Raw genomic sequence first — 22960 nt, 5'->3', positions numbered from 1 at the left:
TAAAGCACAGCTGCCATTTTCAATGCAAATTATCAGGTTTTCAAGAGAATAAAGATACAGTAATGGAGAGTTACACATATTGTACTGTAAATTTCTGTATGAAACAGATCAAACACATGTCAGGGAACATTAGCACACCAACCACATGGCAATGGCGGTGGCAATGAGTGCTTACTTCTCTGCCACTATTGCACTGACAAACAGCAACATGGAAGAGCTTTTATGAGTAGTGAATGGGTATCTGTCATCTGGCCAAGTTAGCATTTCTCTGACATCAGCCTGCTGTAACAATTTAGGGTGGCACTTTGGGGACAATATCACTCAGAGTCAGACAGTGTTTCATATCACAGTAGAGCAAGTCAAATGATACCTAGTGCACTCTCTGCTCCACCTTCCACTCAGATGTGTGGGATGTTGGCATCCAAAATGCATATGTAAAGGGTTAATTTCAAGAGCTGTAGAACTCTGTGATGTCATACACTTTGTGGCAGTTTTGACAGTTATGGCACTTAACTGAACAGTCTTAACAGTGAGAGCAGCAGCTATGAACTGTTGTGCTGCTTTCTGCCTCAGAGTTAGCTAAGTCTGTCATAGTTTAATCTAAGTTTTATCTATTTAAGTCTCAGCTACATGCTTTGTCTGTATTTAATCTGCAACTGCAAGTACACTAAGTAAAGGTTATTGGCTCTTTAAACTTTAAAAGAGAGAGTTTTGCATAGTTTTTATAGGATAGGAGAAAAACAAGAACTAATTAAAGGATCAAACAACCCAGGGCTGACTTTTGCACACTCTGCAAAGAGAAGCCATTCTGGTTTATGATTGGATCCTGGAATATCCCACTTTTCCTTAGGATGTCCCTACTTCCCTTGGAGAAATGTTGGGGGGGGTATGGAGTTATCTGACCCCTGAGCCATCTGAAGGCAGCCCTGTATAGGGAAGCTTTTAAATGTTTAATGTAATATTATATTTTCATATATGTTGAAAGCCACCCAGATTGGCACCTCAGTGAGTTGGGTGGGAAATAAATAGTAAAATTCTTCTTATTATTATTGAATAGGGCATCCCTATTTTCATCGGAGAAATGTGGAAGGGAATGAGTCACTGAGTCCTTGAAAGAATGCTAATAGAAGAACAATTGGCCATTTAGCAAGGGTTAGGAAGAAAGATCTTGAACACCAACATGTGTAAACACGTCTGCACTAGTCAAAGTTCATATGGGAGACTGGAAATCACACAGGGAATTTCTTCTTTTAAATAGCCACTTCATTTATGAATAACTGAGTAACTAAAACCAACATTATGGTTCATTTTGTTTTATCTTAGCAGCCAGTCGTTAGGCAAGTTCAAGGCATTCTCTGTTACCTCTTGGAGGAGCAGATTGCGTGGTTTAACTATGCAGTTTGTGAATAAGTAGGTTATTTTGCTTGTCTCAAATTTTTCCACATTTAGAAGAAGAAGAAAAGAGTTTGGATTTGATATCCCGCTTTATCACTACCCGAAGGAGTCTCAAAGCGGCTAACATTCTCCTTTCCCTTCCTCCCCCAACAAAAAACACTCTGTGAGGTGAGTGGGGCTGAGAGACTTCAGAGAAGTGTGATTAGCCCAAGGTCACCCAGGAGCTGCATGTGGAGGAGCGGAGACGCGAACCCGGTTCCCCAGATTACGAGTCTACCACTCTTAACCACTACACCACACTGGCTCTGATTTAGCTTCATTGGATTTCCCCAAGTTCTAGTATTAGGAAAGAGGAGAAAAACTTTTCTCTATCCACTTTTACCATACCATACATAATCTGGTACACCTATATAATGTCACCTTTTGCTCACCTTTCTAAGAAATAAAATGTTATAACCTTTTCTCATAGGCGAGTTGCTGTACCCCACAGTTTGTATGTACAGATGTTTCTCATACAGTTTATCAAAGCTTCAAATAATTACAGGCTGTCAAATCAATGCATTTCTAAAACTATTCATTCAAAGCATGTTTCAGTCAAATATAAAAATGTAAAGAATGAGAAAAATAACATTAAAGTCTATTTACTTACTGTGGGTTGTGAATCAAGGCTTTAGAGGGGTGTTTATTGAATAAAACATTGGGGAAGACGTAGCGGATATGAGATGCTATGCCACCAATGACAGGGTCACCTGGCTCATACCACTCATGTGGAATAGGTATGGGGCTGGCTGTGGTAAAATTAGCACTATGCACTTGGCACACCATGTTGGGCAAGAGCAGGAGAAGCAGCAGCAGCAAGGTTCTACACATGGACTCTTCTTTGCCTCTCTACAATATCATTATTATCATCAGCCTGATTTGAACAGCATGGATTTGGAGGCAGCAGATTCTGCCAGTTCAGTGCTTAAAGGGATATGCATGCATCTTATCACTAAACCCTGTCACAAAGACCTGCCTTGAATGGTAATTAAGATCAAGTGATTTGAAATTTTGCTGATATAATCAAAGTGCCTGGCCTCTCTCTCCTGCATTATCCTAACTAGCTATGGAACACTGGGGTATTATAAACATTTCAGGATTGCTTGTTGATTCTGCCCCGACCCCACATTCTGTGTTCTGGAGCATTGGCAAGGTGAATTAATTACTGTAATTTGAATAATTACATGGGAGACAATCACTTCTTGCAATTTTTTTTATGACTCCACATTGCATCATCATTAGCAGAGCTGCCAAGTAAATATATTTATCACCTCATGGAATTATAGTTTAGGAAGAACAAGGTTTTTCTTGCTTGTTTTGTGTGTGTATGCAACCATGTAATGGAGAAGAGCGAAAATGGAGGGATGGTAGATACTGCTCCGGGAGCCTTCGTGGGTACCTCGTCAGCAAGTCTTCAATGGAAGCAACATGATAACTTTCTATTTTTGTGAGCAGCCAGTTCTGACGAAGAAACATTGGTTTCCGGGTAACTAGGTCAACTGTATGAATGCAACGGAGGAGGCAAACTGGATAATATGTGGGGGGGAAATTGTAATTTTCTGTTCCTTGGCATGAGGAAAACTTTGTATTAGATTGGTCTGTAAAATGGAATGTTATTGGCATGTATCTTTATCAGTTGAGGAAGTGAGGCCTCACCCATTTGCCATTTCATACCGAAGCCCCTTTGATCCTTTGTTCTCTTAATGACCAGTTACCCAGGCTATCACTTCACGGGGAATTAGCTTGTCTGAATTATCTTGCTGATTCAGGAGATTAGAGATGTCTAATACACAGTTTAGCATCCCAAACCCTAATTAAATTCTGACACTTGCTGGGTCCAGAGATTACAATTGTCTGTCAACCACAAGATCTATATTGCTTCATAAAAATAAATAATGGGTTTAATAATCTCTACTCCTCATTCATATCAGCTGACTATTAAGAACAGTTATTGCATTCTGTTGAGGTTTCTTTTTCCAACTCAAAGTTTCAGTTTCTTCAGTTGAACTTTGGATCTGCATTTGAACTTCTGTCACACTTGGTCAGAACAGCCTCTTAAAAGAACAGGCAACCATTTTGCAACCCGGAAATAAAATATTTTTGATTTCATAAATAAAATGTTCACAATCTGATCATAAAACTGCCTCAATTTCATTTGGCCACATTGTCCTAATTAATTTAAATATGTTGATGTTTTTGGTGTAGAAGACAAAGAACATGTTTGAAGCCACAAAGTCTTCTGTTTATATCTTTCTTTGTATTGGATGCTACTTGTGGAGGATTGAATGACATAGCCTCCGATGACATTAAATCAAAGTCAATTTAGATTTTAGTAAAGTTGCCTGTTAGTGTGAAGGCCAGATATATCATTCAGAACTACAATAACTTCAGGCATAGAATTCCTGGATCCTGGGTCCAGCACATCCTTATGCCCACACAGCTGCAGCAGTCGCTCTAGTCAGTGGTTCGATAGGTAAACTCTGCATCAATCACTATCTTCTTGGGAGCAGAGCTGGCCCAAGACACTTTGGTGCCTGAGGTAAGCCACAAAACGGAATCCCCATTCTCTCCAGGGAAGAAGGAATGAGTGAAGATCTCCATCAGGAACAAGTGGGGAATAAAGATCTACACTGGGATCTGCTGCCCCTGTGGATCTTGCCGCCAGAGGTGGTTGCCTCACCTTGTCTCATGGGAGGGCCAGCCCTGCTTGGTAATCATGCAACACACTGTTATCCTCTATCCCTTTATTTTCCCCTTGTGGTGTAGGAACCTATTACTATGAGTTTGAATGCATGAGGATATTACTTTAAAAGCACCCATAGTTCTATATATTCTGCACCATACTAATCAATCTATTATTAAAAGATCATTTATTCTTTTGTAATAAGCCAACTCCGTGGGGAGCAGTCCAATTTGTGAGAGCTCATTTCTGGACATGAGATAATTTGGGTCAATTCTCAGAGCTGTGTCCAGCTGACTCTAGTAAAATATCTCAGAAGGGAGTTTGTTTTAGGGGTTAGGTAGGTTGCACACACACATGGAGATTCCAATTTACACTTTTAGGACCTCATGTTCCTACACTGATACCAACAACATAAGTGAAACTACAAACATCTCTGTTGATTACATATTTCTATCAGCTGCTCTCTATTGTTGAAATCAGGGATTTCCAAAATAATGTAACTTTCGAAATTTAGTTTTTTAAATTCATATATCACTTAGTCAAAAAATATACTATAATACATATATTATCTCTACTTCTCATTCATATCAGCTATCTAATCAGAATAGCAATAGAATAATGTTGATGTTTCTCTTTCTCTTTCGGAATTTCAGTTTCTTCCGTTGAAGCTCATGTTTGCCTCATTTGGTCAGAATGGGCTCCAAAAATAACATGCAACCATTTTGCAGTCCAGAAAAAAAGACAAAATTGCTGAAATAGTTTCATTTATTCTCATTTTTTGATGTTTTACTCTAGAATACAAAGAAAAACACCATGGGACCTCAAATTCTAATATTATCTATATTTTTCTTTGCATTAGATGTTCTCTGGTGTTCAACTCAGGCCTCACAAGAATAATGTAGCATTTGGGGAAAAAGATGCAAGCCAGTAATCCAGCACTAGAAGTCAAGATGGAGAAAATCTCGACAGCCACCATGTATTTTCCTGTGGTGCTCAGGTAGGTTGGAATGAAGGAGATCCAAACACTGCAGAAAACCAGCATGCTGAAGGTGATGAACTTGGCTTCGTTGAAGCTGTCAGGTAACTTCCTGGCTAGGAAGGCCACAGTGAAGCTGACAATGGCCAGAAAGCCCATGTAGCCCAAAACACAATAGAACATGAAGACTGACCCTTCATTACATAAGAATATAATTTCTTCACTCATTGATTGCATGTCCAAATCTGGGAAAGGGGGAAAAGTTGTCAGCCAAAGACCACAAAGCCCTACTTGAATTTTAGAGCAGGAGAGGACAATGGAATATGCCAGTTTTTTGCCTATCCACTTCCTGATTGTGGATCCTGGTTTGGTAGCCATGAATGCCAAAACCACTGATATGGTTTTGGCCAAGATGCTAGAGAGGGCCACAGAGAAGACAATGCCAAAACTTGTTTGTCGGAGTGGGCAGGTTGCCTTCTTAGGTGTTCCAATGAACATCAAAGAGCAGAGGAAACACAAGAGGAGGGACACAAGGAGAATGTAAGTGAGGCTTCTGTTGTTGGCTTTGACGATGGCAGTGTCCTGGTGTTTAATGAAGATGCCAAACACTAGAGCTGTGATCAGAGACAACAGTAGTGCCGAGAAAGTTGAAATGATGGCCAAAGTTTCATCAAAGCCAAGAAAGTTTGGTATTTTTGGAATGCAATTATCCTGGACTTTGTTTGGATACTTATTTGCTGGGCAACTGATACATGTTTCCATGTCTGAAAAGACAAATGATTAGGAGAATTTGAAACTATGAAGAAAATTCTTAAGAATTTTTGTCAACGGCAGTTCACCTAGCTAATGTTATTTACCAGGGTAGCTTTCAAAACTTCTAGCCCGAAGACTTTTGTCTGAGATATTTCAAAATTAATCTCATATATCAAATCTGGAATTTCTACGTAGAAGACATCTCTATGTGTTAGTGGTCCTCCTCCTCTTTCTTAGAATCACAAGCTGTTATAGTAAAATCTTCTGAAGTGAGAGAGGTTACCTCCCTTTCTAAAAATATTTTCTTCAGGGTGTTTTAAAGATTATGTTGCAAACAATGAGGACAATACAGACACCACAATTTTAATCCTTTCACCTCCATACTTTTAGTGACAACAAAAATTTACGGACTTAAGAGTTGGCTAAATAAATGGTGTAGTTTGGTCTTAATATGACATTTCTCACCCTTTTCACTTGAGTATGTCCCACTGGGACATGGATCACAATCATAGCAACAGAATTTACTTCCCTCCTTCTTTTTCTTCCCGTAACCAGGATGGCAGTTGTCATTACATACTGACAGGGGTGGCACCTATCCAAAAATATAAGAATAATTTATATTTTAATAAAATATTTTATGGCACTTAATCTAACACCAGGGGGTCTATCGGCAAAAGGAGCGACCAATAATGTGAAACATATGATCCGTATGTGCACAGGTGACACATAGAATGGGATAAAAAGCTGTTGTTAAGCATCATATGAGCCCAATATGATTTGAGTATACATATTTGGCATAGCTATACATACAACTTTATTAGTATTCAATAAACTGGCTATGCCAGTTGTAGGAACCACAGCTGTTTCCTTCAGGAATGTCACTTGTTGTCCTTATGGTGCAACTAAAGGATGTGGGAATTGGAGGTACTGTAATATAATGATTCTGCTCCTACCTGCAGTGTTGTTACTAGTAAGTAATACTAGGAGGGTATTGCTTGGTTGTATGCCTTTGGGGCTGTGTTGGCCCACAAGTTTACAGGTTCAGTCATCTTTATGATTCAACATTTATATGGAATAGCGGCTATCTTCTAGGAATCTGGAGGACAGTGTCACAAGTATACTGATGACCTGCATCTCTATCTCGGCTTTCTGTAGGAATTAGGAGAACCAGTGAAGGTGTTGAACTGCTGTCTGAAGGTTGTGTTGGATAGGATGGTGGCTGAATCCTTCTAAGTCCCTTCTAAGTCCCTCTGGGACTTCACATAAAAGAATGTCTGACAACAGTATCTGATAGCCATTGGTCCTTCTCAATGTGAAATGTCTTCAGAGCATCTTGCTCTTTTTCGTATTGTGGCTCATATGTTTGTTTAGTGTTAGACCTTACAGTATTCCTTAAAGTATATTGCTTACTGCTTGTTGGCTTACCAATATACAATAAATAGAAAGACAATATCCCTATATTATTCAATATAATATCTAATTCAAAGCAAAGTGCAATGAACCTCAGCTGGGCAACAAGTAGGCTCTTTTAAACTAACCTGCAAGCATGTTCCCACAAGTTAAGCTATTTGTTCAAATAGAGATTCTCTCCATTAAAATAGTATCCATCTAGATAGGAATTTCCTCTTCTTCAAGACTACTTTTCTCTCCCAGCAAACTTCACATTTAATCAGTGCTAAGTGACAAAAATACCTCCTTGTTTTCATTGCATTCCATTTTATGGGATAGCCATGAATTTGACAGACTGTGCAGTTATTTCCTTACCTGAGTCAAGTCCCTGTGCCATTCAATCTGTCCATCATTAATGGTGAGCTCTTTCCCTGGAGGGGCCTGAGGATCCAGCCTTCCCACTTTGACCCTGATGTAGGATCTATTTGGGAAAGTGATCAAATTTGTAATATCATAACCAGCTGCTAATTCTCCATGTTCATTTAATGTAATTTCATCACCAACAGAGTTGTTGAATGAGATCTTCTGTAGGAATGAGTGGAGCTAGATGGAAAGAGAATCAAAATGTCTATAAAGTATTATAACGTTCTGATTAAGATTGTTGAATAGCTTTCCTAGATGCATTCAATATCTTTATAACTAAGGGTTATAAAGTTTTAATTCAACGTATAGTTTATGACAGTGTAGAATTGGCCAAATCATTCTTGTTTTCTGCAAATGAAGGAATTTATACCACACAAACCACACATAGAGGAAAAATTACATGCTGTCATGTCAAAAGACTTCTTTTATGCCCCCTTTCCATTTCACTTTTTCATCAGTATTGTGTGATGATATGTTCTTGCATAATTGGGACTGTTCAGGGACATACAGTATATTATTTTTTAAAAAAAGGATATTGGGACCTTAAAGATACTTTTTCAATATTGATCGTTTGAATAAATAGTTATATTTCATGCAATGCCAAACGACTCCGCTGCCTCATTTCGCCAATCTCTTCCTTCTCCTCTGCAAATCAATAGTTGATTTTTCTGATGCTTTTTCTGGTGTTGGCAGTGCAGAGAAGGTTTTTCAAAGTTTGTATGGGTGAGTCAGAAAGTTCTTAAGAAATTCAAAGCGGGAAGGGAATTTCCTATATTTTTTCTATTCTTTCTTAACATCACAAGGTGGCCAAGTGGAAAATGTGCTTGATCTTAATTTTCTTTCTCTTTTTAGCTTATGGCATCCCTATACTTTGCTAGAACAGTGCATACAACCAGAAGGTAGGGGGAAAAAAAAGACAGGCACACCTTCCTAGCAAATATATTTAACCAATTACGCTGCACCTAACCAAACTTGGTTTGGATTTCTGTTTCCAGCCACCCCATTTTTACTATGCACCCCAAAGCTACAAAAATTGTTTAATTAAATGCCAATTGAAATATTGGAAAACACTACTTCCAACTCATTCTCAGCTGCTGTTATTTAGCAGCTATTCAGTCTTCAGGTAGCTGCTAGTCTGCTGCTTATGAACGTCTCTCATCCAGAATTGGTTCTGTATCATTTTAAGAAATATGCTAATTCCCATCTTTGATATTGTATCTATTATACTTAAATTTTATTTCTGTCACTGAATATTTTTCATTCTTTTCTTTGTAAGTAAATACCAACTCACGTAAAATATCAAGGGAGTGCATGAACACTTTGCAAACCAAACTCTTTGTAACAGCAAACACTACCTTCCAAGGCTCTATATTCTGAGGAGATGGTCTTCCTGCAGCCTCCATTCTTCTGCGGTTGGATCCAGCCAAGTGCCTATGTAAGGCATGTGCCAAAGCAGAGACAGCATTATAGATACTGTAGCTGTGGCTGGTCATGCTCATTTCAAAAAATGACGCAGGAAGGCTCTCCAGCATTTCCTCTCCAGTACAAGGCTTAGCTTTCTTTGTTGACTTAGTAGAGTCTGTAAGTGAACAACCAAATGTTTGTTCCCAGAAACCTGAGATAAAACCATCTCCCTCTTCCCAGGAAGGATTTACATGTTGCAGAAAGTCTCGGAAGTCACGAACTTCCTTGGAATGAATTGCAAAAGAGATAGCACCATGGAACATTTGAATATTAACACCAATAACTTTCTGAAGAACATATATTATGAAATCAATTTGAGCTGTGGTAATCCATACTTTTCCTTCAGGTAAGTTCTTTTTGGACTGGGAAAGTATCAACTGAGTTAACTTCATTATATTTAGAGCAGTTGACAACCATATAATAGATGCACTTTCTCCATATACAACAACTGCATTTGCTTTGCTTGTTATGAAAGCTGGGGACAAAATCCTTGCGTCGCCCACTATATTAAATGAGTTACTAGTGATATGAACATGTTGTTTAACTCTTTCTGTGAATGCTGAACAGATCCCATTTTTGAAAAACATTGGTTCAATGGTATTCAAGAAACGTTCTCCAGCTTCATTAGCTGGAGTTATGAGCCCAACCCATTTCCATCCAAAATGCAGAAGCAATTGGATAATTCCCTTGTACTGAAGATCTTCATTAGGAGCCATGTGGTAAAAGGAAGGGAACTTAATTTGATCATTTGTGGATGTTTCAAATGCACCATATGATATCTGAAAAAGGAAAAAGAGAACCATTCCAAAGGGATGGAAGAATTCAGAGGAAACCTATTTATCTCACATATCCCAAATTTACTGATATTTTGGAAAATATCCACCTCCACTTACATAAAAAAATTCTTATGGAGAGCATTCTAGTTAGCATGTCCTGGGCTTAAATGAAAATATTATATGATTACAGTGGTACCTCGGGTTAAGAACTTAATTCATTCCGGAGGTCTGTTCTTTGTTGGGATACTGCCAGGGAGACATCAGTCCATCATGACCCCCAAGCCGCCTCCGGACGTCCATCGATTTCCCGTAGACAACGCAGTATCATTCAATTAGCGACACGAGCCCCAGAAATAGCTCCCCACATTCCAGAGCTCTATCAGCAGAGTTCGCACAGCGAAAGATGCACTCAGGAGAGCATATTTACAAGTTTATTCAGCGTTGGTCAGAACAAATAAAAAAACATGACTGCCTGCTTCAGTGTCTCAGGCACAGAGAGAGAAACGAAAGCAAAGACAGAATAGAAACATCCTGCGAACAGGAAATACGCAGGCTGTGACACAAACATCCTGCTCCCTTTTATGGTGGAACGGAAATATCCTAACATTCTTAACCTGAAATTGTTCTTAACCTTAAGCACCACTTTAGCTAATGGGCCCTCCTGTTGCCACTATGCCGCTGCCGCACAATTTCTGTTCTCATCCTGAAGCAAAGTTCTTAACCCGAGGTACTATTTCTGGGTTAGCGGAGTCTGTAACCTGAAGCGTCTGTAACCTGAAGTGTCTGTAACCCGAGGTACCACTGTATATATGATTACATCTGGATACCCCATTTACCAACCTGGCACTTTTCAACCAATCTTCCCTTACCTGCATTAAGCACACATCCTTAGTAACCTTGTTCCTGTCATGCACATTGTTTGAGACCCCATGCTATAACAACAACAAACCCATACATTTCAGTCCCTTTCACTTGTCTCTGTTATGCCACTCCAAATTTATGAATCAATAGACTCCTACTGGAAAGAGAGCTGAAGAGTGAATTATAGTGTGTAATCTCAATTTTCTCTTATCCAGAATGTTCCTACCTGTGGAATTTTGTAAAGACCCAAGATGTCTGCCATGCACAAGGTGACCTCAGAGCTCAGTCCCCCAATGACTCCTATTACATTTTGCTGGTAGCCACATTTGTAGTTGGGGACAAAGGTATGTGAGTTAAACAGCAGATCCAGAGTGGTGCGGTAGGTCATCTTAGAGTTATGGTAGCTGTCATAGATGTGGAACCCAAGAGTGACATTGGGCAAGACCTTGGGATTCCCATTGATCTCATCAATTGCAAACACCAGGGCAAGGATGTGCTGGTAGAATTTTGATAACACCCTGGGAATAAAGTGGCATTCTTTCATGGGAAAATATAATAGTGCACCTTATCTAGATTTGAGAGATACAGCTTTCAGACTGTTAGGGTATATAAGGGCTATATTCAAAGGTAGTAAAGTTAGTAATGAAGCAAGCCTTATTGGAAAGATGGGTGCTGTTTTGTTCCTTGTTTTGTTCCTTTAGAATGTTTGGATTGCTCTTTAGTCCATTTTTTTAAAAAAATTTCCTCAAACACATAGATTGTGAAGAGAGCTATACAGAATGGGTCAGAATTTTTTTTGACTTTCAGTTCATCTTCTGTATTTCTGACCATGTTGTTCCTTCTCTCCATACAGTTTCATCTAGAAACATGTGCTGTGCCATATGGCTATGCTACAGTTTTTGAAATTATTGCTATATCCCTTTGGTAGTAGCTTTCACTGGAAATAAAAATGACAATAAAGGCGATGACAGCTGCCATTTTCAATGCAAAGTATAAGTTTTTCGAAAGAATAAAGATACAGCAATGGAGAGTTACACATATCATATTTCTACCAAGTATGCCAACTTGTGAACTAGCAATGATGGTTGTCAAAGGCTCTTATCCCATGTTTACAAAGCACTTTGAATACATTCTTCATTAAACTTACCTCTGCTTCTTTCCAATAAGCATTGGACACCGCCATTTTATTTTAATAAAAATTCTTACCGCACTTCATGAAGGACACACAGGCTGGCTTTCACTTGCTATGAATCCTCACAAAACCCCCTAGGTTGTAGATGGCCCAGAGAATGGAGATTTGAAACTGTACCTCCCTAGTCTGCCATGATAAATGACATGTGGGCAATGAAATAGGAGGGCCGAGGACTAGAACGCAGGTGATGTAAGTTTCCATATGAAACAGATCAAACACATGTCAGGGAACATTAGCACACCAACCACAAGGCAATGGCAGAGGCAAAGAGTGCTTACTCTTACAGCCACTATTGTGCTGAAAAACAGCAATATGGCAGAGTTTTTATGTGTAGTGAATGGGTATCTGTCATCTGGCCAACTTAGCATTTCTCTGACATCAGCCTGCTGTAACAATTTAGTGTGGCACTTTGGGGACAATATCACTCAGAGTCAGACAGTGTTTCATATCACAGTAGAGTAAGTCAAATGATCACTTTTTTCCTGCTTTTTCTGAACCATTTCAAGATGTACAATAAATCTTTTTAGATACAGTGAGCAGAACTGTATACAATATTCCATAATTGGTATAATAGCATTATGATTTGTGTAGTTTTGTTTTTAGTTCCTTAAGGCTTTAGTGAGGATTCCTAGCATGGAATTTGCCATTTATACACTTTATATACACCAGGTCAGCATTTTCAATGAGCTATCCATTACTGTTCCAGTATCTCATTTGTGGTCAATCATCAGCAGTTGAAATGCCATAGATTTGTACGTGAAATTAAGGCTTTTTTGCCCAAAGGTACATCACTTCACACATTAGATTGCATTTTTCATTTTACTGCCCTTATATCCCATTTCAAAAGATCCGTTTGGACCTCTTCACAATCCATTTCTGTTTTAAACACCCTGAAAAATTTGGTTGCATCAGCAAACTTGCCACCCCCCCTTCTCCTTCTCTTACTCAATCTTCTCTTTGCAGAATTGGATCACTAAATCTTAAGGATTCCTAATGTCCAAGTGAGAGTTTAGACGTGGCTTGTATGCACAGATGTTTCTCATGCAGTCTATCAAATCTTTCAAATTAATGCAGTTAATTAATTAATAAATACAGTTTATTAATACAATTCTAAAACTACTCTTTCAAAACAAAGTATATTTCAGTCAAATATAAAAATGTAAAGAATTAATAAAATCTTATTAAGGACTATTTACTTACAGTGGGTTGTTAATGAAGGCTTCAGCGGGGTGTATATTAAATAAAACATTGGGGAAGACGTAGTGGATATGAGATGCTATGCCACCAATGACAGGGTCACCTGGCTCATACCACTCATGTGGAATAGGTACAGGATTAGTTGTGGTAAAATGAGCACTATGCACTTGGCACACCATGTTGGGGAAGAGCAAGAGAAGCAGCAGCAGCAAGGTTCTACACATGGACTCTTCTTTGCCTCTCTACAATATCATTATTATCATCAGCAGCCTGATTTGAACAGCATCGATTTGGAGGCAGCAGACTCTGACAGTTCAGTGCTTAAAGGGACATGCATGCATCTTATCATTAAACCCTGTCACAAAGACCTGCCTTGAATGGTAAATAAGATGAAGTGATTTGAAATTTTGCCTATACAATCACAGAGCCTGGCTTCTCTCTTCTGCATTATTCTAACTGTCTATGAAACCTTTCAGACTTGCTTGCTGATTCTTCCCCACCCAACATTTTGCCTTCTGGAGCATTGGCAAGGTGACTTAATTATTGTAATTTTAATAATTACAGGGGAGACAATCACTTCTTGCCATTTTTAAGGACTCCATGGTGCATCATCCTTAGCAGATCTGTCAAGTAAACATTTGTTGCCTCAGGCAATTGTCAATTACGAAGGGTAAGTTTTAACTAGTTTGCCAGATAAAACATTCAGATCATATGCCAGCCTTGCAAACTGGCACAGGGTTAGCAGCATATTGTGAGGAGCCAAAGTCACAGCTCCTCCTAAAATATGCACCTGGGTCCATCATTCTTTAATTGAACGTATGACCCCGCTGTGAATCCTCACGAACCCAAAATTATATATGGTAAAATGAACTTCAAGGAAAAAGCAGTGACTCTACAATCCAAAACAGAAAAGCAAAACTGATGAAAAAGGGCTGATATCCAATTGCATCCATTTATAAATGGGACAAACTTCCATGAGTGGAGAAGAGAAAAAGAGCTATTACACAGTGGTACCACATATGGTTCATGTGCAGAGGGTCTGACATTCAATACCTAGCATTTCCAGGTATTGCTGGAAGAGACACCAGTCTGAAACCTTATAAAGCTGCTGTCCATCATTGTAGACAATATGGAACTAAATGCAGTAATGGATTGGTTCAGTATAATCTAGCTTCTAATGTTCCCTTCCTTCTCCTCCCCCTGCAGCTTCCCATAGGAGGGTACCCATGATGTGCAGGAGAGGAAGGAGAAACGAGGGGTGAGGGGAGAGAGACTTTCTGCTGGCACTTCCGGTCGGCGCCAGCGCTTAATGGCGGTCCGAGCCTCGAGCTCCGAGGCAGGACTGCTCCGTTAGTTCGGGTCTCACCCGCTACGGCAAGCGGGGGACCCCTAAAATCACAGGCGCGGAGCCTGTGAACAAAGGAGATTCGGTGGGCACCCTTTGCGCCCCCCGGTATTGTAAGGAAGCCTTTTTAAAGGCTTCTGAGCGGCATCGGGGTAAGCGCGGTGCTGAGAGTCGTCACCCAGCTAGCGGAGTGAAGCCGCGTCGCCATGAGCGGAGAGCGCCGATTCCTTCCTGTAACTGGAATTTGACTACAACACCCGTGAGTAAGATTGGAAAAGTAACGGGACTTTTAAAAAAAAATTTTGGCTGAAAACGGGAAAGGCAAAAATTAAGGAAGTCTGCCTCCCCGGAACTGCAGAAGAAATAAAGCAACGAAAATCAAGCTGCACTTAAAGGGAACCCTTCTAATTTTTTTAAGCTGTCAAACTGACATCGGACTTAAAACCTACCCCCCAGATTGGCAGGAGAAGGGGGGAAGGGTTTGGAACGCTATTAACCTGCTGGAAAATTAATGGAAAATTAAGACCTTCCATTGCCAAATCCCCTGGGGTCGGGCTGCCCAAATAAGACACCGGGACGTGGACTGTCAAATTTTGAGAAGTGGGGACTTGTTTGCAACAAAGTTAACGGACCTTAGACGTACTTTACTGCATTTTGGCTACATAGAAAATAGAGACATTGCAATTTGGATATTGGAAACTTTTGGCTACTGTTATACTTCCTTGCCTCTCTGTTTTTTCCTATCTGTGCCATTTGGATACAATTGAATGCTCCCTCTAGAGGATTCTATCTGAAACTGTTGCACTTGAAAAAGTAACAGTGGGATTTTCCATTTGGGAATCAACTCTGTGAAAACGACCTTGAGGATATGAGTGCCCCTACAGAAGAGATAGTAACAAGGCAGAAAGCAAAACAATCTCACAAGAAAAGGGGCTCTATATCAGGAACTGCAGCTGTGCAGGAAAAAACACCAGCTTCTATGGATCCTATGACTCAGGCCCTACTTAAAATAAATCAATCCCTGGAAGCATTGACAAAACTATCGACAGAGAATTCTAAAAAATTAACAGAGTTGACAACAAGGTTGGATGTTAATACGGCTAGTGTTGCATCGAACACAGATTCTATAAATAGATTAATTCAGGAAAGTTCAGAAACACGAAAGATTGCAGAAAGTGCAAAAATAACGGCTGAAGAGACAAGGGAAAAATTTGGGCCTATAATTAAAAAAGTGAATGAGCATGATGCAGCCCTCTCCTTACTGGAACTCCAACGTAAAGAGAAGAACCTAAAATTTAGATTGGTGCCTGAAGGGGAAGGGGACAACCTTGTGAAATTTCTTACAGAGAACATCATAACTTTTTGGCAGGAGGAATGGGAGGAAGATGAGGAACTTGAGATAATATCAGCCTTTCGATTGGGTAGAAGGCAGGACAAAAAACCAAGGGACTGCCTAATTACACTGAGATCAAAAGAAGAAAGAGATAGAATATTGAATTTGCATTATCAAAAGGCATTGGTGATCCAAAATTGTCAGATACAGATTTTTAAGGACATTCCTAAATACATTTTAGAGGTGAGAACATATTACAAGAGCTTAGTAGACCTGCTGAAGAAAAATACCATACCATTCAGATGGGAGTTTCCACAAGGACTGTCCTTTAACTTTAATGGAAGGAAGATTAAAATAAAAACAATTCAGGACAAAGAACAATTTCTGGAGAAGTACCTGGAGGATCTGCAGAAAGGAACTGTGGAGGAGAGGGAACCACCGGATATAGCAAATCTGTCATTTGGACTTTCACTACCACCATCGGAGGAAGAGCAGAAGCTTGGAGCAGTTGGAGGAACAGCTACCTAAATACAAAATGTCTCTGCAACTTCTTAGTTGGAATTGTAACGGTTTGAACCTTCCTCGGAAAAGAAGACAAGTTTTCCATATTTTGAAGAAAGAACAATTAGACATAATATGTTTGCAAGAAACCCATATTGCCAGGATACACAGGAAATTACTAACAAATAAGAGACTTGGTCAAGAATTTATCTCATCAGACAAAGTAAAGAAAAGAGGTGTGGTGATTTATGCAAAGGAAAAGTTGGCTCCAAAATTGATATTTAAAGATGAACAAGGAAGATACCTGGCAATTGAAATACAAATTCAAGGAGAAAAGATATTAATTGTGGGAGTTTATGCCCCAAATGAAGGGAAGGCTGAATTTTTCAGGAAGTTGTATGAGACTTTAGTTGACTTTCTAGATTATAAAATCCTAATGATGGGAGATATGAATGGAGTTGTCTCAACAAACATGGATAAAGCACAGAGACAAGTGATCTCGAAAGAAGGGAGACTACCAAAGATCTTTTTTGAAATGACTGAAACAATGGACTTGATTGACATTTGGAGAACAAAGAATCCTTTAGAGAGAGAGGGAACTTTCTTCTCAGAAGCAAAAATGACATGGACAAGAATTGACCAAATTTGGATTTCTAGCAGTCTGGCGTCAAGAACAAAAAAAGTAGAAATCTGCCCAAAAACGTGCTCCGACCATAATGCGATTAAGATGGAGATGAAACTAACAACAACTGGTTCCTTTAGATGGAGAATGAATGACACCCTATTTAAGGATGAAGAGATCCATAAGAAGGCCCTTAAAACATTAAAAGATTACTTTGAGATCAACAGGAAAACAGATGTGGAAAAAAGAATAATTTGGGACGCAAGCAAAGCCGTGATGCGAGGTTTCCTAATTCAACAAAATTCTATTAAGAGGAAGCAACAAAATGAAAAGAAGGAAAAATTTTTAGAAAAAATAAAAGAAGGAGAGAAGAAGTTGAGGTCCAAACCAAAGTCCCATGAGATTTTGAGAGAAATAAAGTTTCATCAGATGCAATACATGGAACTCATGAACCAACAAATAGAATGGAAGATAAAGCAAATGAGACAAAAAACTTTTGAATCAGCGGATAAATGTGGGAAACTTCTGTCATGGCAATTGAAAAAAAGGCAGAAAATGAATACTGTAACAAGTCTAGAAATGGAAGGAAAAATTATCCACAAACCCAATGAGATCAATAATTGTTTTCAAAGTTTTTTTAAGAAATTGTATGCACAAGGGCCAATCAACGAGCAAGAAATAGAAGAATTCATCAGAAAATACGGTTTACCAAAAATTTCAGAACAAAGTAAAAGGATCTTAAATGAGGAAATAACAGAACAAGAAATAGAGGGTGCCATTCAAAATATGAAATTGGGAAAATCACCAGGACCAGATGGCCTGACGGCCAAATACTACAAAATGCTGAAAGAATGGCTGATACAACCATTGAAGGAAGTTTGCAATGAAATTTTGAAGGGGAAAAAGGCACCTGAATCGTGGAAAGAGGCCTTCATCTCACTTATACCGAAAACAGAGACTGAGAAGAACCAGGTCAAAAACTACCGCCCTATATCTTTACTCAATGTGGATTACAAAATTTTTGCAGACATTTTGGCAAAAAGATTGAAAAGAGTGTTGGCAGAAGAGATTCATAAGGACCAAACAGGCTTTCTCCCAGGCAGACATATGTCAGATAATGTGAGGAACATTATAGACATCTTGGAGCTGCTGGACGTTGACATTAATAGGAAAGCAGTTTTGATTTTTGTGGACGCGGAGAAAGCCTTTGACAATATTTGTTGGACTTTTATGAAAAAGAATCTCCAAGGGATGGGGGTAGGACAAGGTTTTGAAAACGGTATAGGTGCAATATACTCTCAACAAAAGGCTAAATTGATTGTAAATAATGTGGTAATAGAAGAAATACCTATAGAAAAAGGTACACGACAGGGCTGCCCAATATCCCCTTTGCTTTTTATATCAGTCCTGGAGGTTTTGTTAAACATGATTAGAAAGGACCAGTTGGTTAAAGGAGTTCAGGTCGGAGTTAGACATTATAAATTAAGAGCATTTGCAGATGACCTAGTATTGACTTTGCAACAGCCAGACACTAGTACTAAAAGAGTATTAGAATTAATTGAAACATTTGGTCGAGTAGCAGGTTTTAAATTGAATAGACAAAAAACGAAAGTGTTGGAAAAAAATTTAACAATGGAAGAAAGAGAGAGTTTTCAGAATGAAACAGGTTTGGAAATAACAAAAAGGGTAAAATACCTGGGGGTAAACTTAACATCTAAGAATGTGAACTTATTTAAGGATAATTATGAAAAATGTTGGTCAGAAGTTAAAAAGGATCTGGAAATATGGTCAAGGCTGAAACTTTCCTTGTTAGGCCGAATCGCTACTATTAAGATGAATGTATTGCCTAGAATGCTGTTCTTATTCCAGACGTTGCAGATTGTGGACAAGATGGACTGTTTCAAGAAGTGGCAGAAAGACATATCAAAATTTGTCTGGCAGGGCAAAAAGCCCAGAATTAAATTTAAGATTTTAACTGATGCAAAGGATAGAGGGGGGTTTGCCCTGCCGGACTTAAGACTTTATTATGAATCAGCAGCTTTCTGCTGGTTGAAACACTGGCTACTTCTTGAGAATACTGACATTTTGGATCTGGAAGGGTATGACAATAGTTTTGGCTGGCATGCATATTTATGGTATGACAAGGTAAAGGTGTATAAAAGTTTTAAAAACCATATTGTAAGGAAAGCATTGTATAACGTTTGGACTAGATACAAAGATTTGTTGGAAAGTAAAACCCCTAGGTGGGTGTCACCAATGGAAGCTAGGGAAGTAAAAAAGCTTAATATGGATTCTAAATGGCCAAAATATCATGAGATCATAGAATACGATGGTGAAAGGGTGAAACTTCAGAGTTATGAGAAATTAAAACCTAAGGTTCGAGATTGGTTGCATTACTATCAGATAAATGAGACGTTTAAACAGGACAGGAAAATAGGATTTCAGAAAGAGAAGTCAAAATTAGAAACAGAATTGTTGGAACCCAATACTAAGAATTTATCAAGAATGTATAACTTGCTGTTAAAATGGAATACACAGGATGAAACGGTGAAATCAGCTATGATCAAATGGGCACAAGATATAGGTCATGATATTATGTTTGCTGACTGGGAACAATTATGGACCACCGGTATCAAATTTACTGCATGTAATGCTTTAAAAGAAAATATTATGAAAATGATCTACCGGTGGTACATGACCCCAGTCAAGCTAGCAAAGATTTATCATTTGCCTAACAATAAGTGTTGGAAATGTAATGAGACTGAAGGTACTTTCTACCACCTTTGGTGGACCTGCCCAAAGGTTAAAGCGTTCTGGGAAATGATCTATAATGAAATTAAGAAGGTCCTTAAGTGGACTTTTCCTAAGAAACCAGAGGCTTTCCTATTGGGCATGGTGGGCCAAGTGGTGTTAAGGAAGGATAGGACTTTCTTTATGTATGCCACTACAGCAGCAAGAATTCTACTGGCAAAGTATTGGAAGACGCAAGAACTACCTACTCTGGAAGAATGGCAAACAAAGGTGATTGACTTTATGGGACTTGCCGAGATGACGGGCAGAATCCGGGACCAGGGGAGAGAGACAGTGGAAGAGGACTGGAAGAACTTTAAAATATATCTTAAAAACAATTGTAAAATTGAGGAATGTTAAGATGTCAGGGGGTAAGAAGTAAAGAATTGCAGCAGTAAACAAAAAAAAAAACCTAAGAAATACTTACGAAAAGGAATTAAGACAATGGACTTAAGGGTTGCTAAAGAATTATTAAATAAGGATGCAGGGATGGGGAGGTATGGGGAAGTCAAAGAAAAAAGGTTATGAACTGATGAGTATAAAAATATATTGTGTTATATTGTTTCTTATTATATGTGTGGAAAACTAATAAAAATTATTATAAAAAAAAAAAAAAAGAGACTTTCTGCTGGCTATCAGGCAATGGCTTTTCCCACCTGCCTTGCCCCACCCTTCAGCCCTAGGAGCCTTTCACAGATCATGACTTTAAAAACAGCAGATGCAGGCTTTGAGTCATAGCATCCATAGTTTTATTCCTTCACACAGCCCCTATTCATTAACACCTATGTTATGAGGGGTCATGCTTGACCTACATTTTGTGTTTATAACTGGATAAGAAGTTGGCCTAACCTGAGGTGTACCCTGGGTAATCACCTCCTTTGCCTGATTTTTTTCCTAATCCCCTCTAGGAAGTTGCTGTGTGACAAGGGCCATAATAATTAAATGACTGAAAATGCTGAATTGCAGTGATGGTGATAATGAAATAAATTAGCAATGGAAACATCACTGAATGCAGATTTCAGAACTTGACTTTGTCCGAATCTCTGGAGAGAGTATTCCTCAGTAAAATATAGATAGCTGAATGTGGGATGAGTAGAACAATAGCTAGTCATGTTGGGTGTGCTGACTAGCCAGGAAACAAGATGTACAAAACTTCCTTAAGGTAGGAAATCCATTCAGGAGAACTCTCTTTAAGAAAACCTTCCTTGACTGCAATCTGTCATGTACAAAAGACTCACATCTTAGTGCTACCTATGCATTGTTGGTTTGCAAGCCCCCTCCATAGAGGCTGGCCCCTCTCACTGTCTTCGGAGCTTGCTTACCGGTAACCTCCTCTGGCTGATATCCAGACAGACCAGGGAGATTTTGTTAGGCGACATTTTCCCAAGCATGGGCAAAATGCACAACCCCTCCCTCCTGCTTCCGCAGGGGAAAGAAAATAAGTCAGAAATCTATTTACATGATGTTTATTTCTGACATTACAGCAACTAGAGAAAAACACGTCCTTTCAGTTCAGTTCTTCCAGCAAGTCTGACAAACTTCCTGAACATGCGCACTCGGAAGGTTTTAAGTTACACTCTTCACAAAGACTTATCCAGCCTGTGAATGTCCTGGGAAATTCCTTCCCACAGATTAGCGCATCATGTTGTGTCAACAATCTGGCTGTCAGCAGCGGTGATGTTTCCATATACTGACATGCATCAGCAGCCCACTTCATTATATCACTTATACACACCCTCTTCTGGTACTCTTACCGTAAGCCCAGCACCCTTCCACACATCTTCCTGCTACTCTCTGAGCAACATTTGTACTGCACTGGATAGCGTACCTAGGGGCTTGGTAGGGATTCAGTTGCCTGTCCGTGTGAAGCCCAGATATATCATTAAGAACTATAATAGCTTCAGGCATAGAATTTCTGGTCCTGGGTCCATCAAATAGACCTATGTCTATGCAGCTGCAGCAGTGCCTTTAGTCAGTGTTTTGATTGTTACTCACTATCTTCTTGGGAGCAGATCTGGCCCAAGATCTGTTGGCACCTGATGTAAGCCACAAAAGGGCATCCCCATCCTCTCCAGGGAAGAAGGAGTTAGTAAATATCTACAATAGGAAGAAATGGGGAATAAAGATCTACATTGGAAGCAGCTGCCCTTGTAGATCTTGCTGACAGAGGTGGTCATCTCACCTTGTCACATGGGAGGGCCAGCCCTGCTTGGGAATCATACAACACACAGTTATGCTGTATCCATTTATCTTCCCCATGTAGTGTAGGAACTTATTAATATGAGTCTGAATGTGTGAGGATATTATTTTAAATGTACCCATGGTTCTATATCTTCTACACTATGCTAATCAATCTATTGTTAAAAGATAAACCAACTCTCTGGAGAACAGTCCAGTCTGTGAGAGGTCATTTCTGAGCATAAGGTAATTTGGGCCTATTCTCAGAGCTGTGTCCAGTTGACACCAGCAAAATATCTCACAGGGGAGTGTGTTTTAGGGGTTAGGTAGGTTGTGGACACACATGGAGATTCCAATTTACATTTGTAATACCTCATGTTCCTAGACTGATACCAAGAACATATGTGAAACTACAAACACATCTCTCATTTACATATCTATCATTTACTCTCTTTTGTTGGATTCAGGCCTCCCAAATATAACATAGCTTTTTTATTTAGATTCTTAAATAATTTATATATCACTTAGTCAAAAAAACCCCCAACAACTCTAATACTAATACTCTCTATTCTTCATTCATATTCCAGTTTACATTTGTAATACCTCATGCTCCTAGATTGATACCAACAACTTAAGTGAAACTACAAACTTATCTGTCATTTACATATTTCTCCCTATCAGCTGCTCTCTATTCTTGATTTCAGGCCACACTAATATAACATAGCTTTTTTATTTAGCTTCTTAAATAATTTGTATATCACATAGTCAAAATAAATTACTCTAATACTTATCCTCTAGTCTTTGTTCATATTAGCTGTCTAATCAGAATAGCTATAGAGAATAGCTATATGTTGATGTTTCTCTTTCTGTTTCAGAGTTTCATTGTCTTCAGTTGAAGTTCAGAAGGTAATGTGAACATTTGCCTCATTTGGTCTGAATGGCCTCTTAAAATAACAAACAACAAGTTTGCAACCCAGAAACAGAGCACAAAATAGATGAAATAGTTTCATTTGGTCACTTTGTTCTCCTTCAGTCACATTTTT

The 22960-nt window shown here is 39.0% G+C and overlaps 1 protein-coding gene and 1 long non-coding RNA gene across 2 annotated transcripts in view; one reads left to right on the top strand and one right to left on the bottom strand.

Annotated features, from left to right (window-relative positions):
* Positions 1-639: 639 nt before the first annotated feature.
* On the top strand, positions 640-22920 carry LOC307202072. The gene is made up of 4 exons (XR_013832802.1): positions 640-662; positions 13713-13818; positions 20648-20901; positions 22793-22920. It is a non-coding gene; the product is annotated as an uncharacterized lncRNA (long non-coding RNA).
* The window catches only part of LOC307201957 (vomeronasal type-2 receptor 26-like), a 43532-nt gene continuing 21403 nt past the window's right edge, over positions 832-22960 (bottom strand). Inside the window, exons 4-8 of the mRNA XM_079951524.1 lie at positions 9014-9901; positions 7611-7838; positions 6312-6438; positions 4974-5857; positions 832-1234 (exon numbers count right to left, since the gene is read on the bottom strand). Coding sequence (XP_079807650.1) covers positions 1211-1234; positions 4974-5857; positions 6312-6438; positions 7611-7838; positions 9014-9901 — 2151 coding nt within the window. The 3' untranslated portion in view covers positions 832-1210. The remainder of the gene's footprint in view (positions 1235-4973; positions 5858-6311; positions 6439-7610; positions 7839-9013; positions 9902-22960) is intronic.

Source organism: Podarcis cretensis (genome assembly GCF_951804945.1).
Source record: "Podarcis cretensis genome assembly, chromosome: 13".
Taxonomy (NCBI): domain Eukaryota; kingdom Metazoa; phylum Chordata; class Lepidosauria; order Squamata; family Lacertidae; genus Podarcis; species Podarcis cretensis.
Note: the sequence above shows the minus strand (reverse complement) of the source record. Positions and strands in the feature narration are given on the sequence as shown.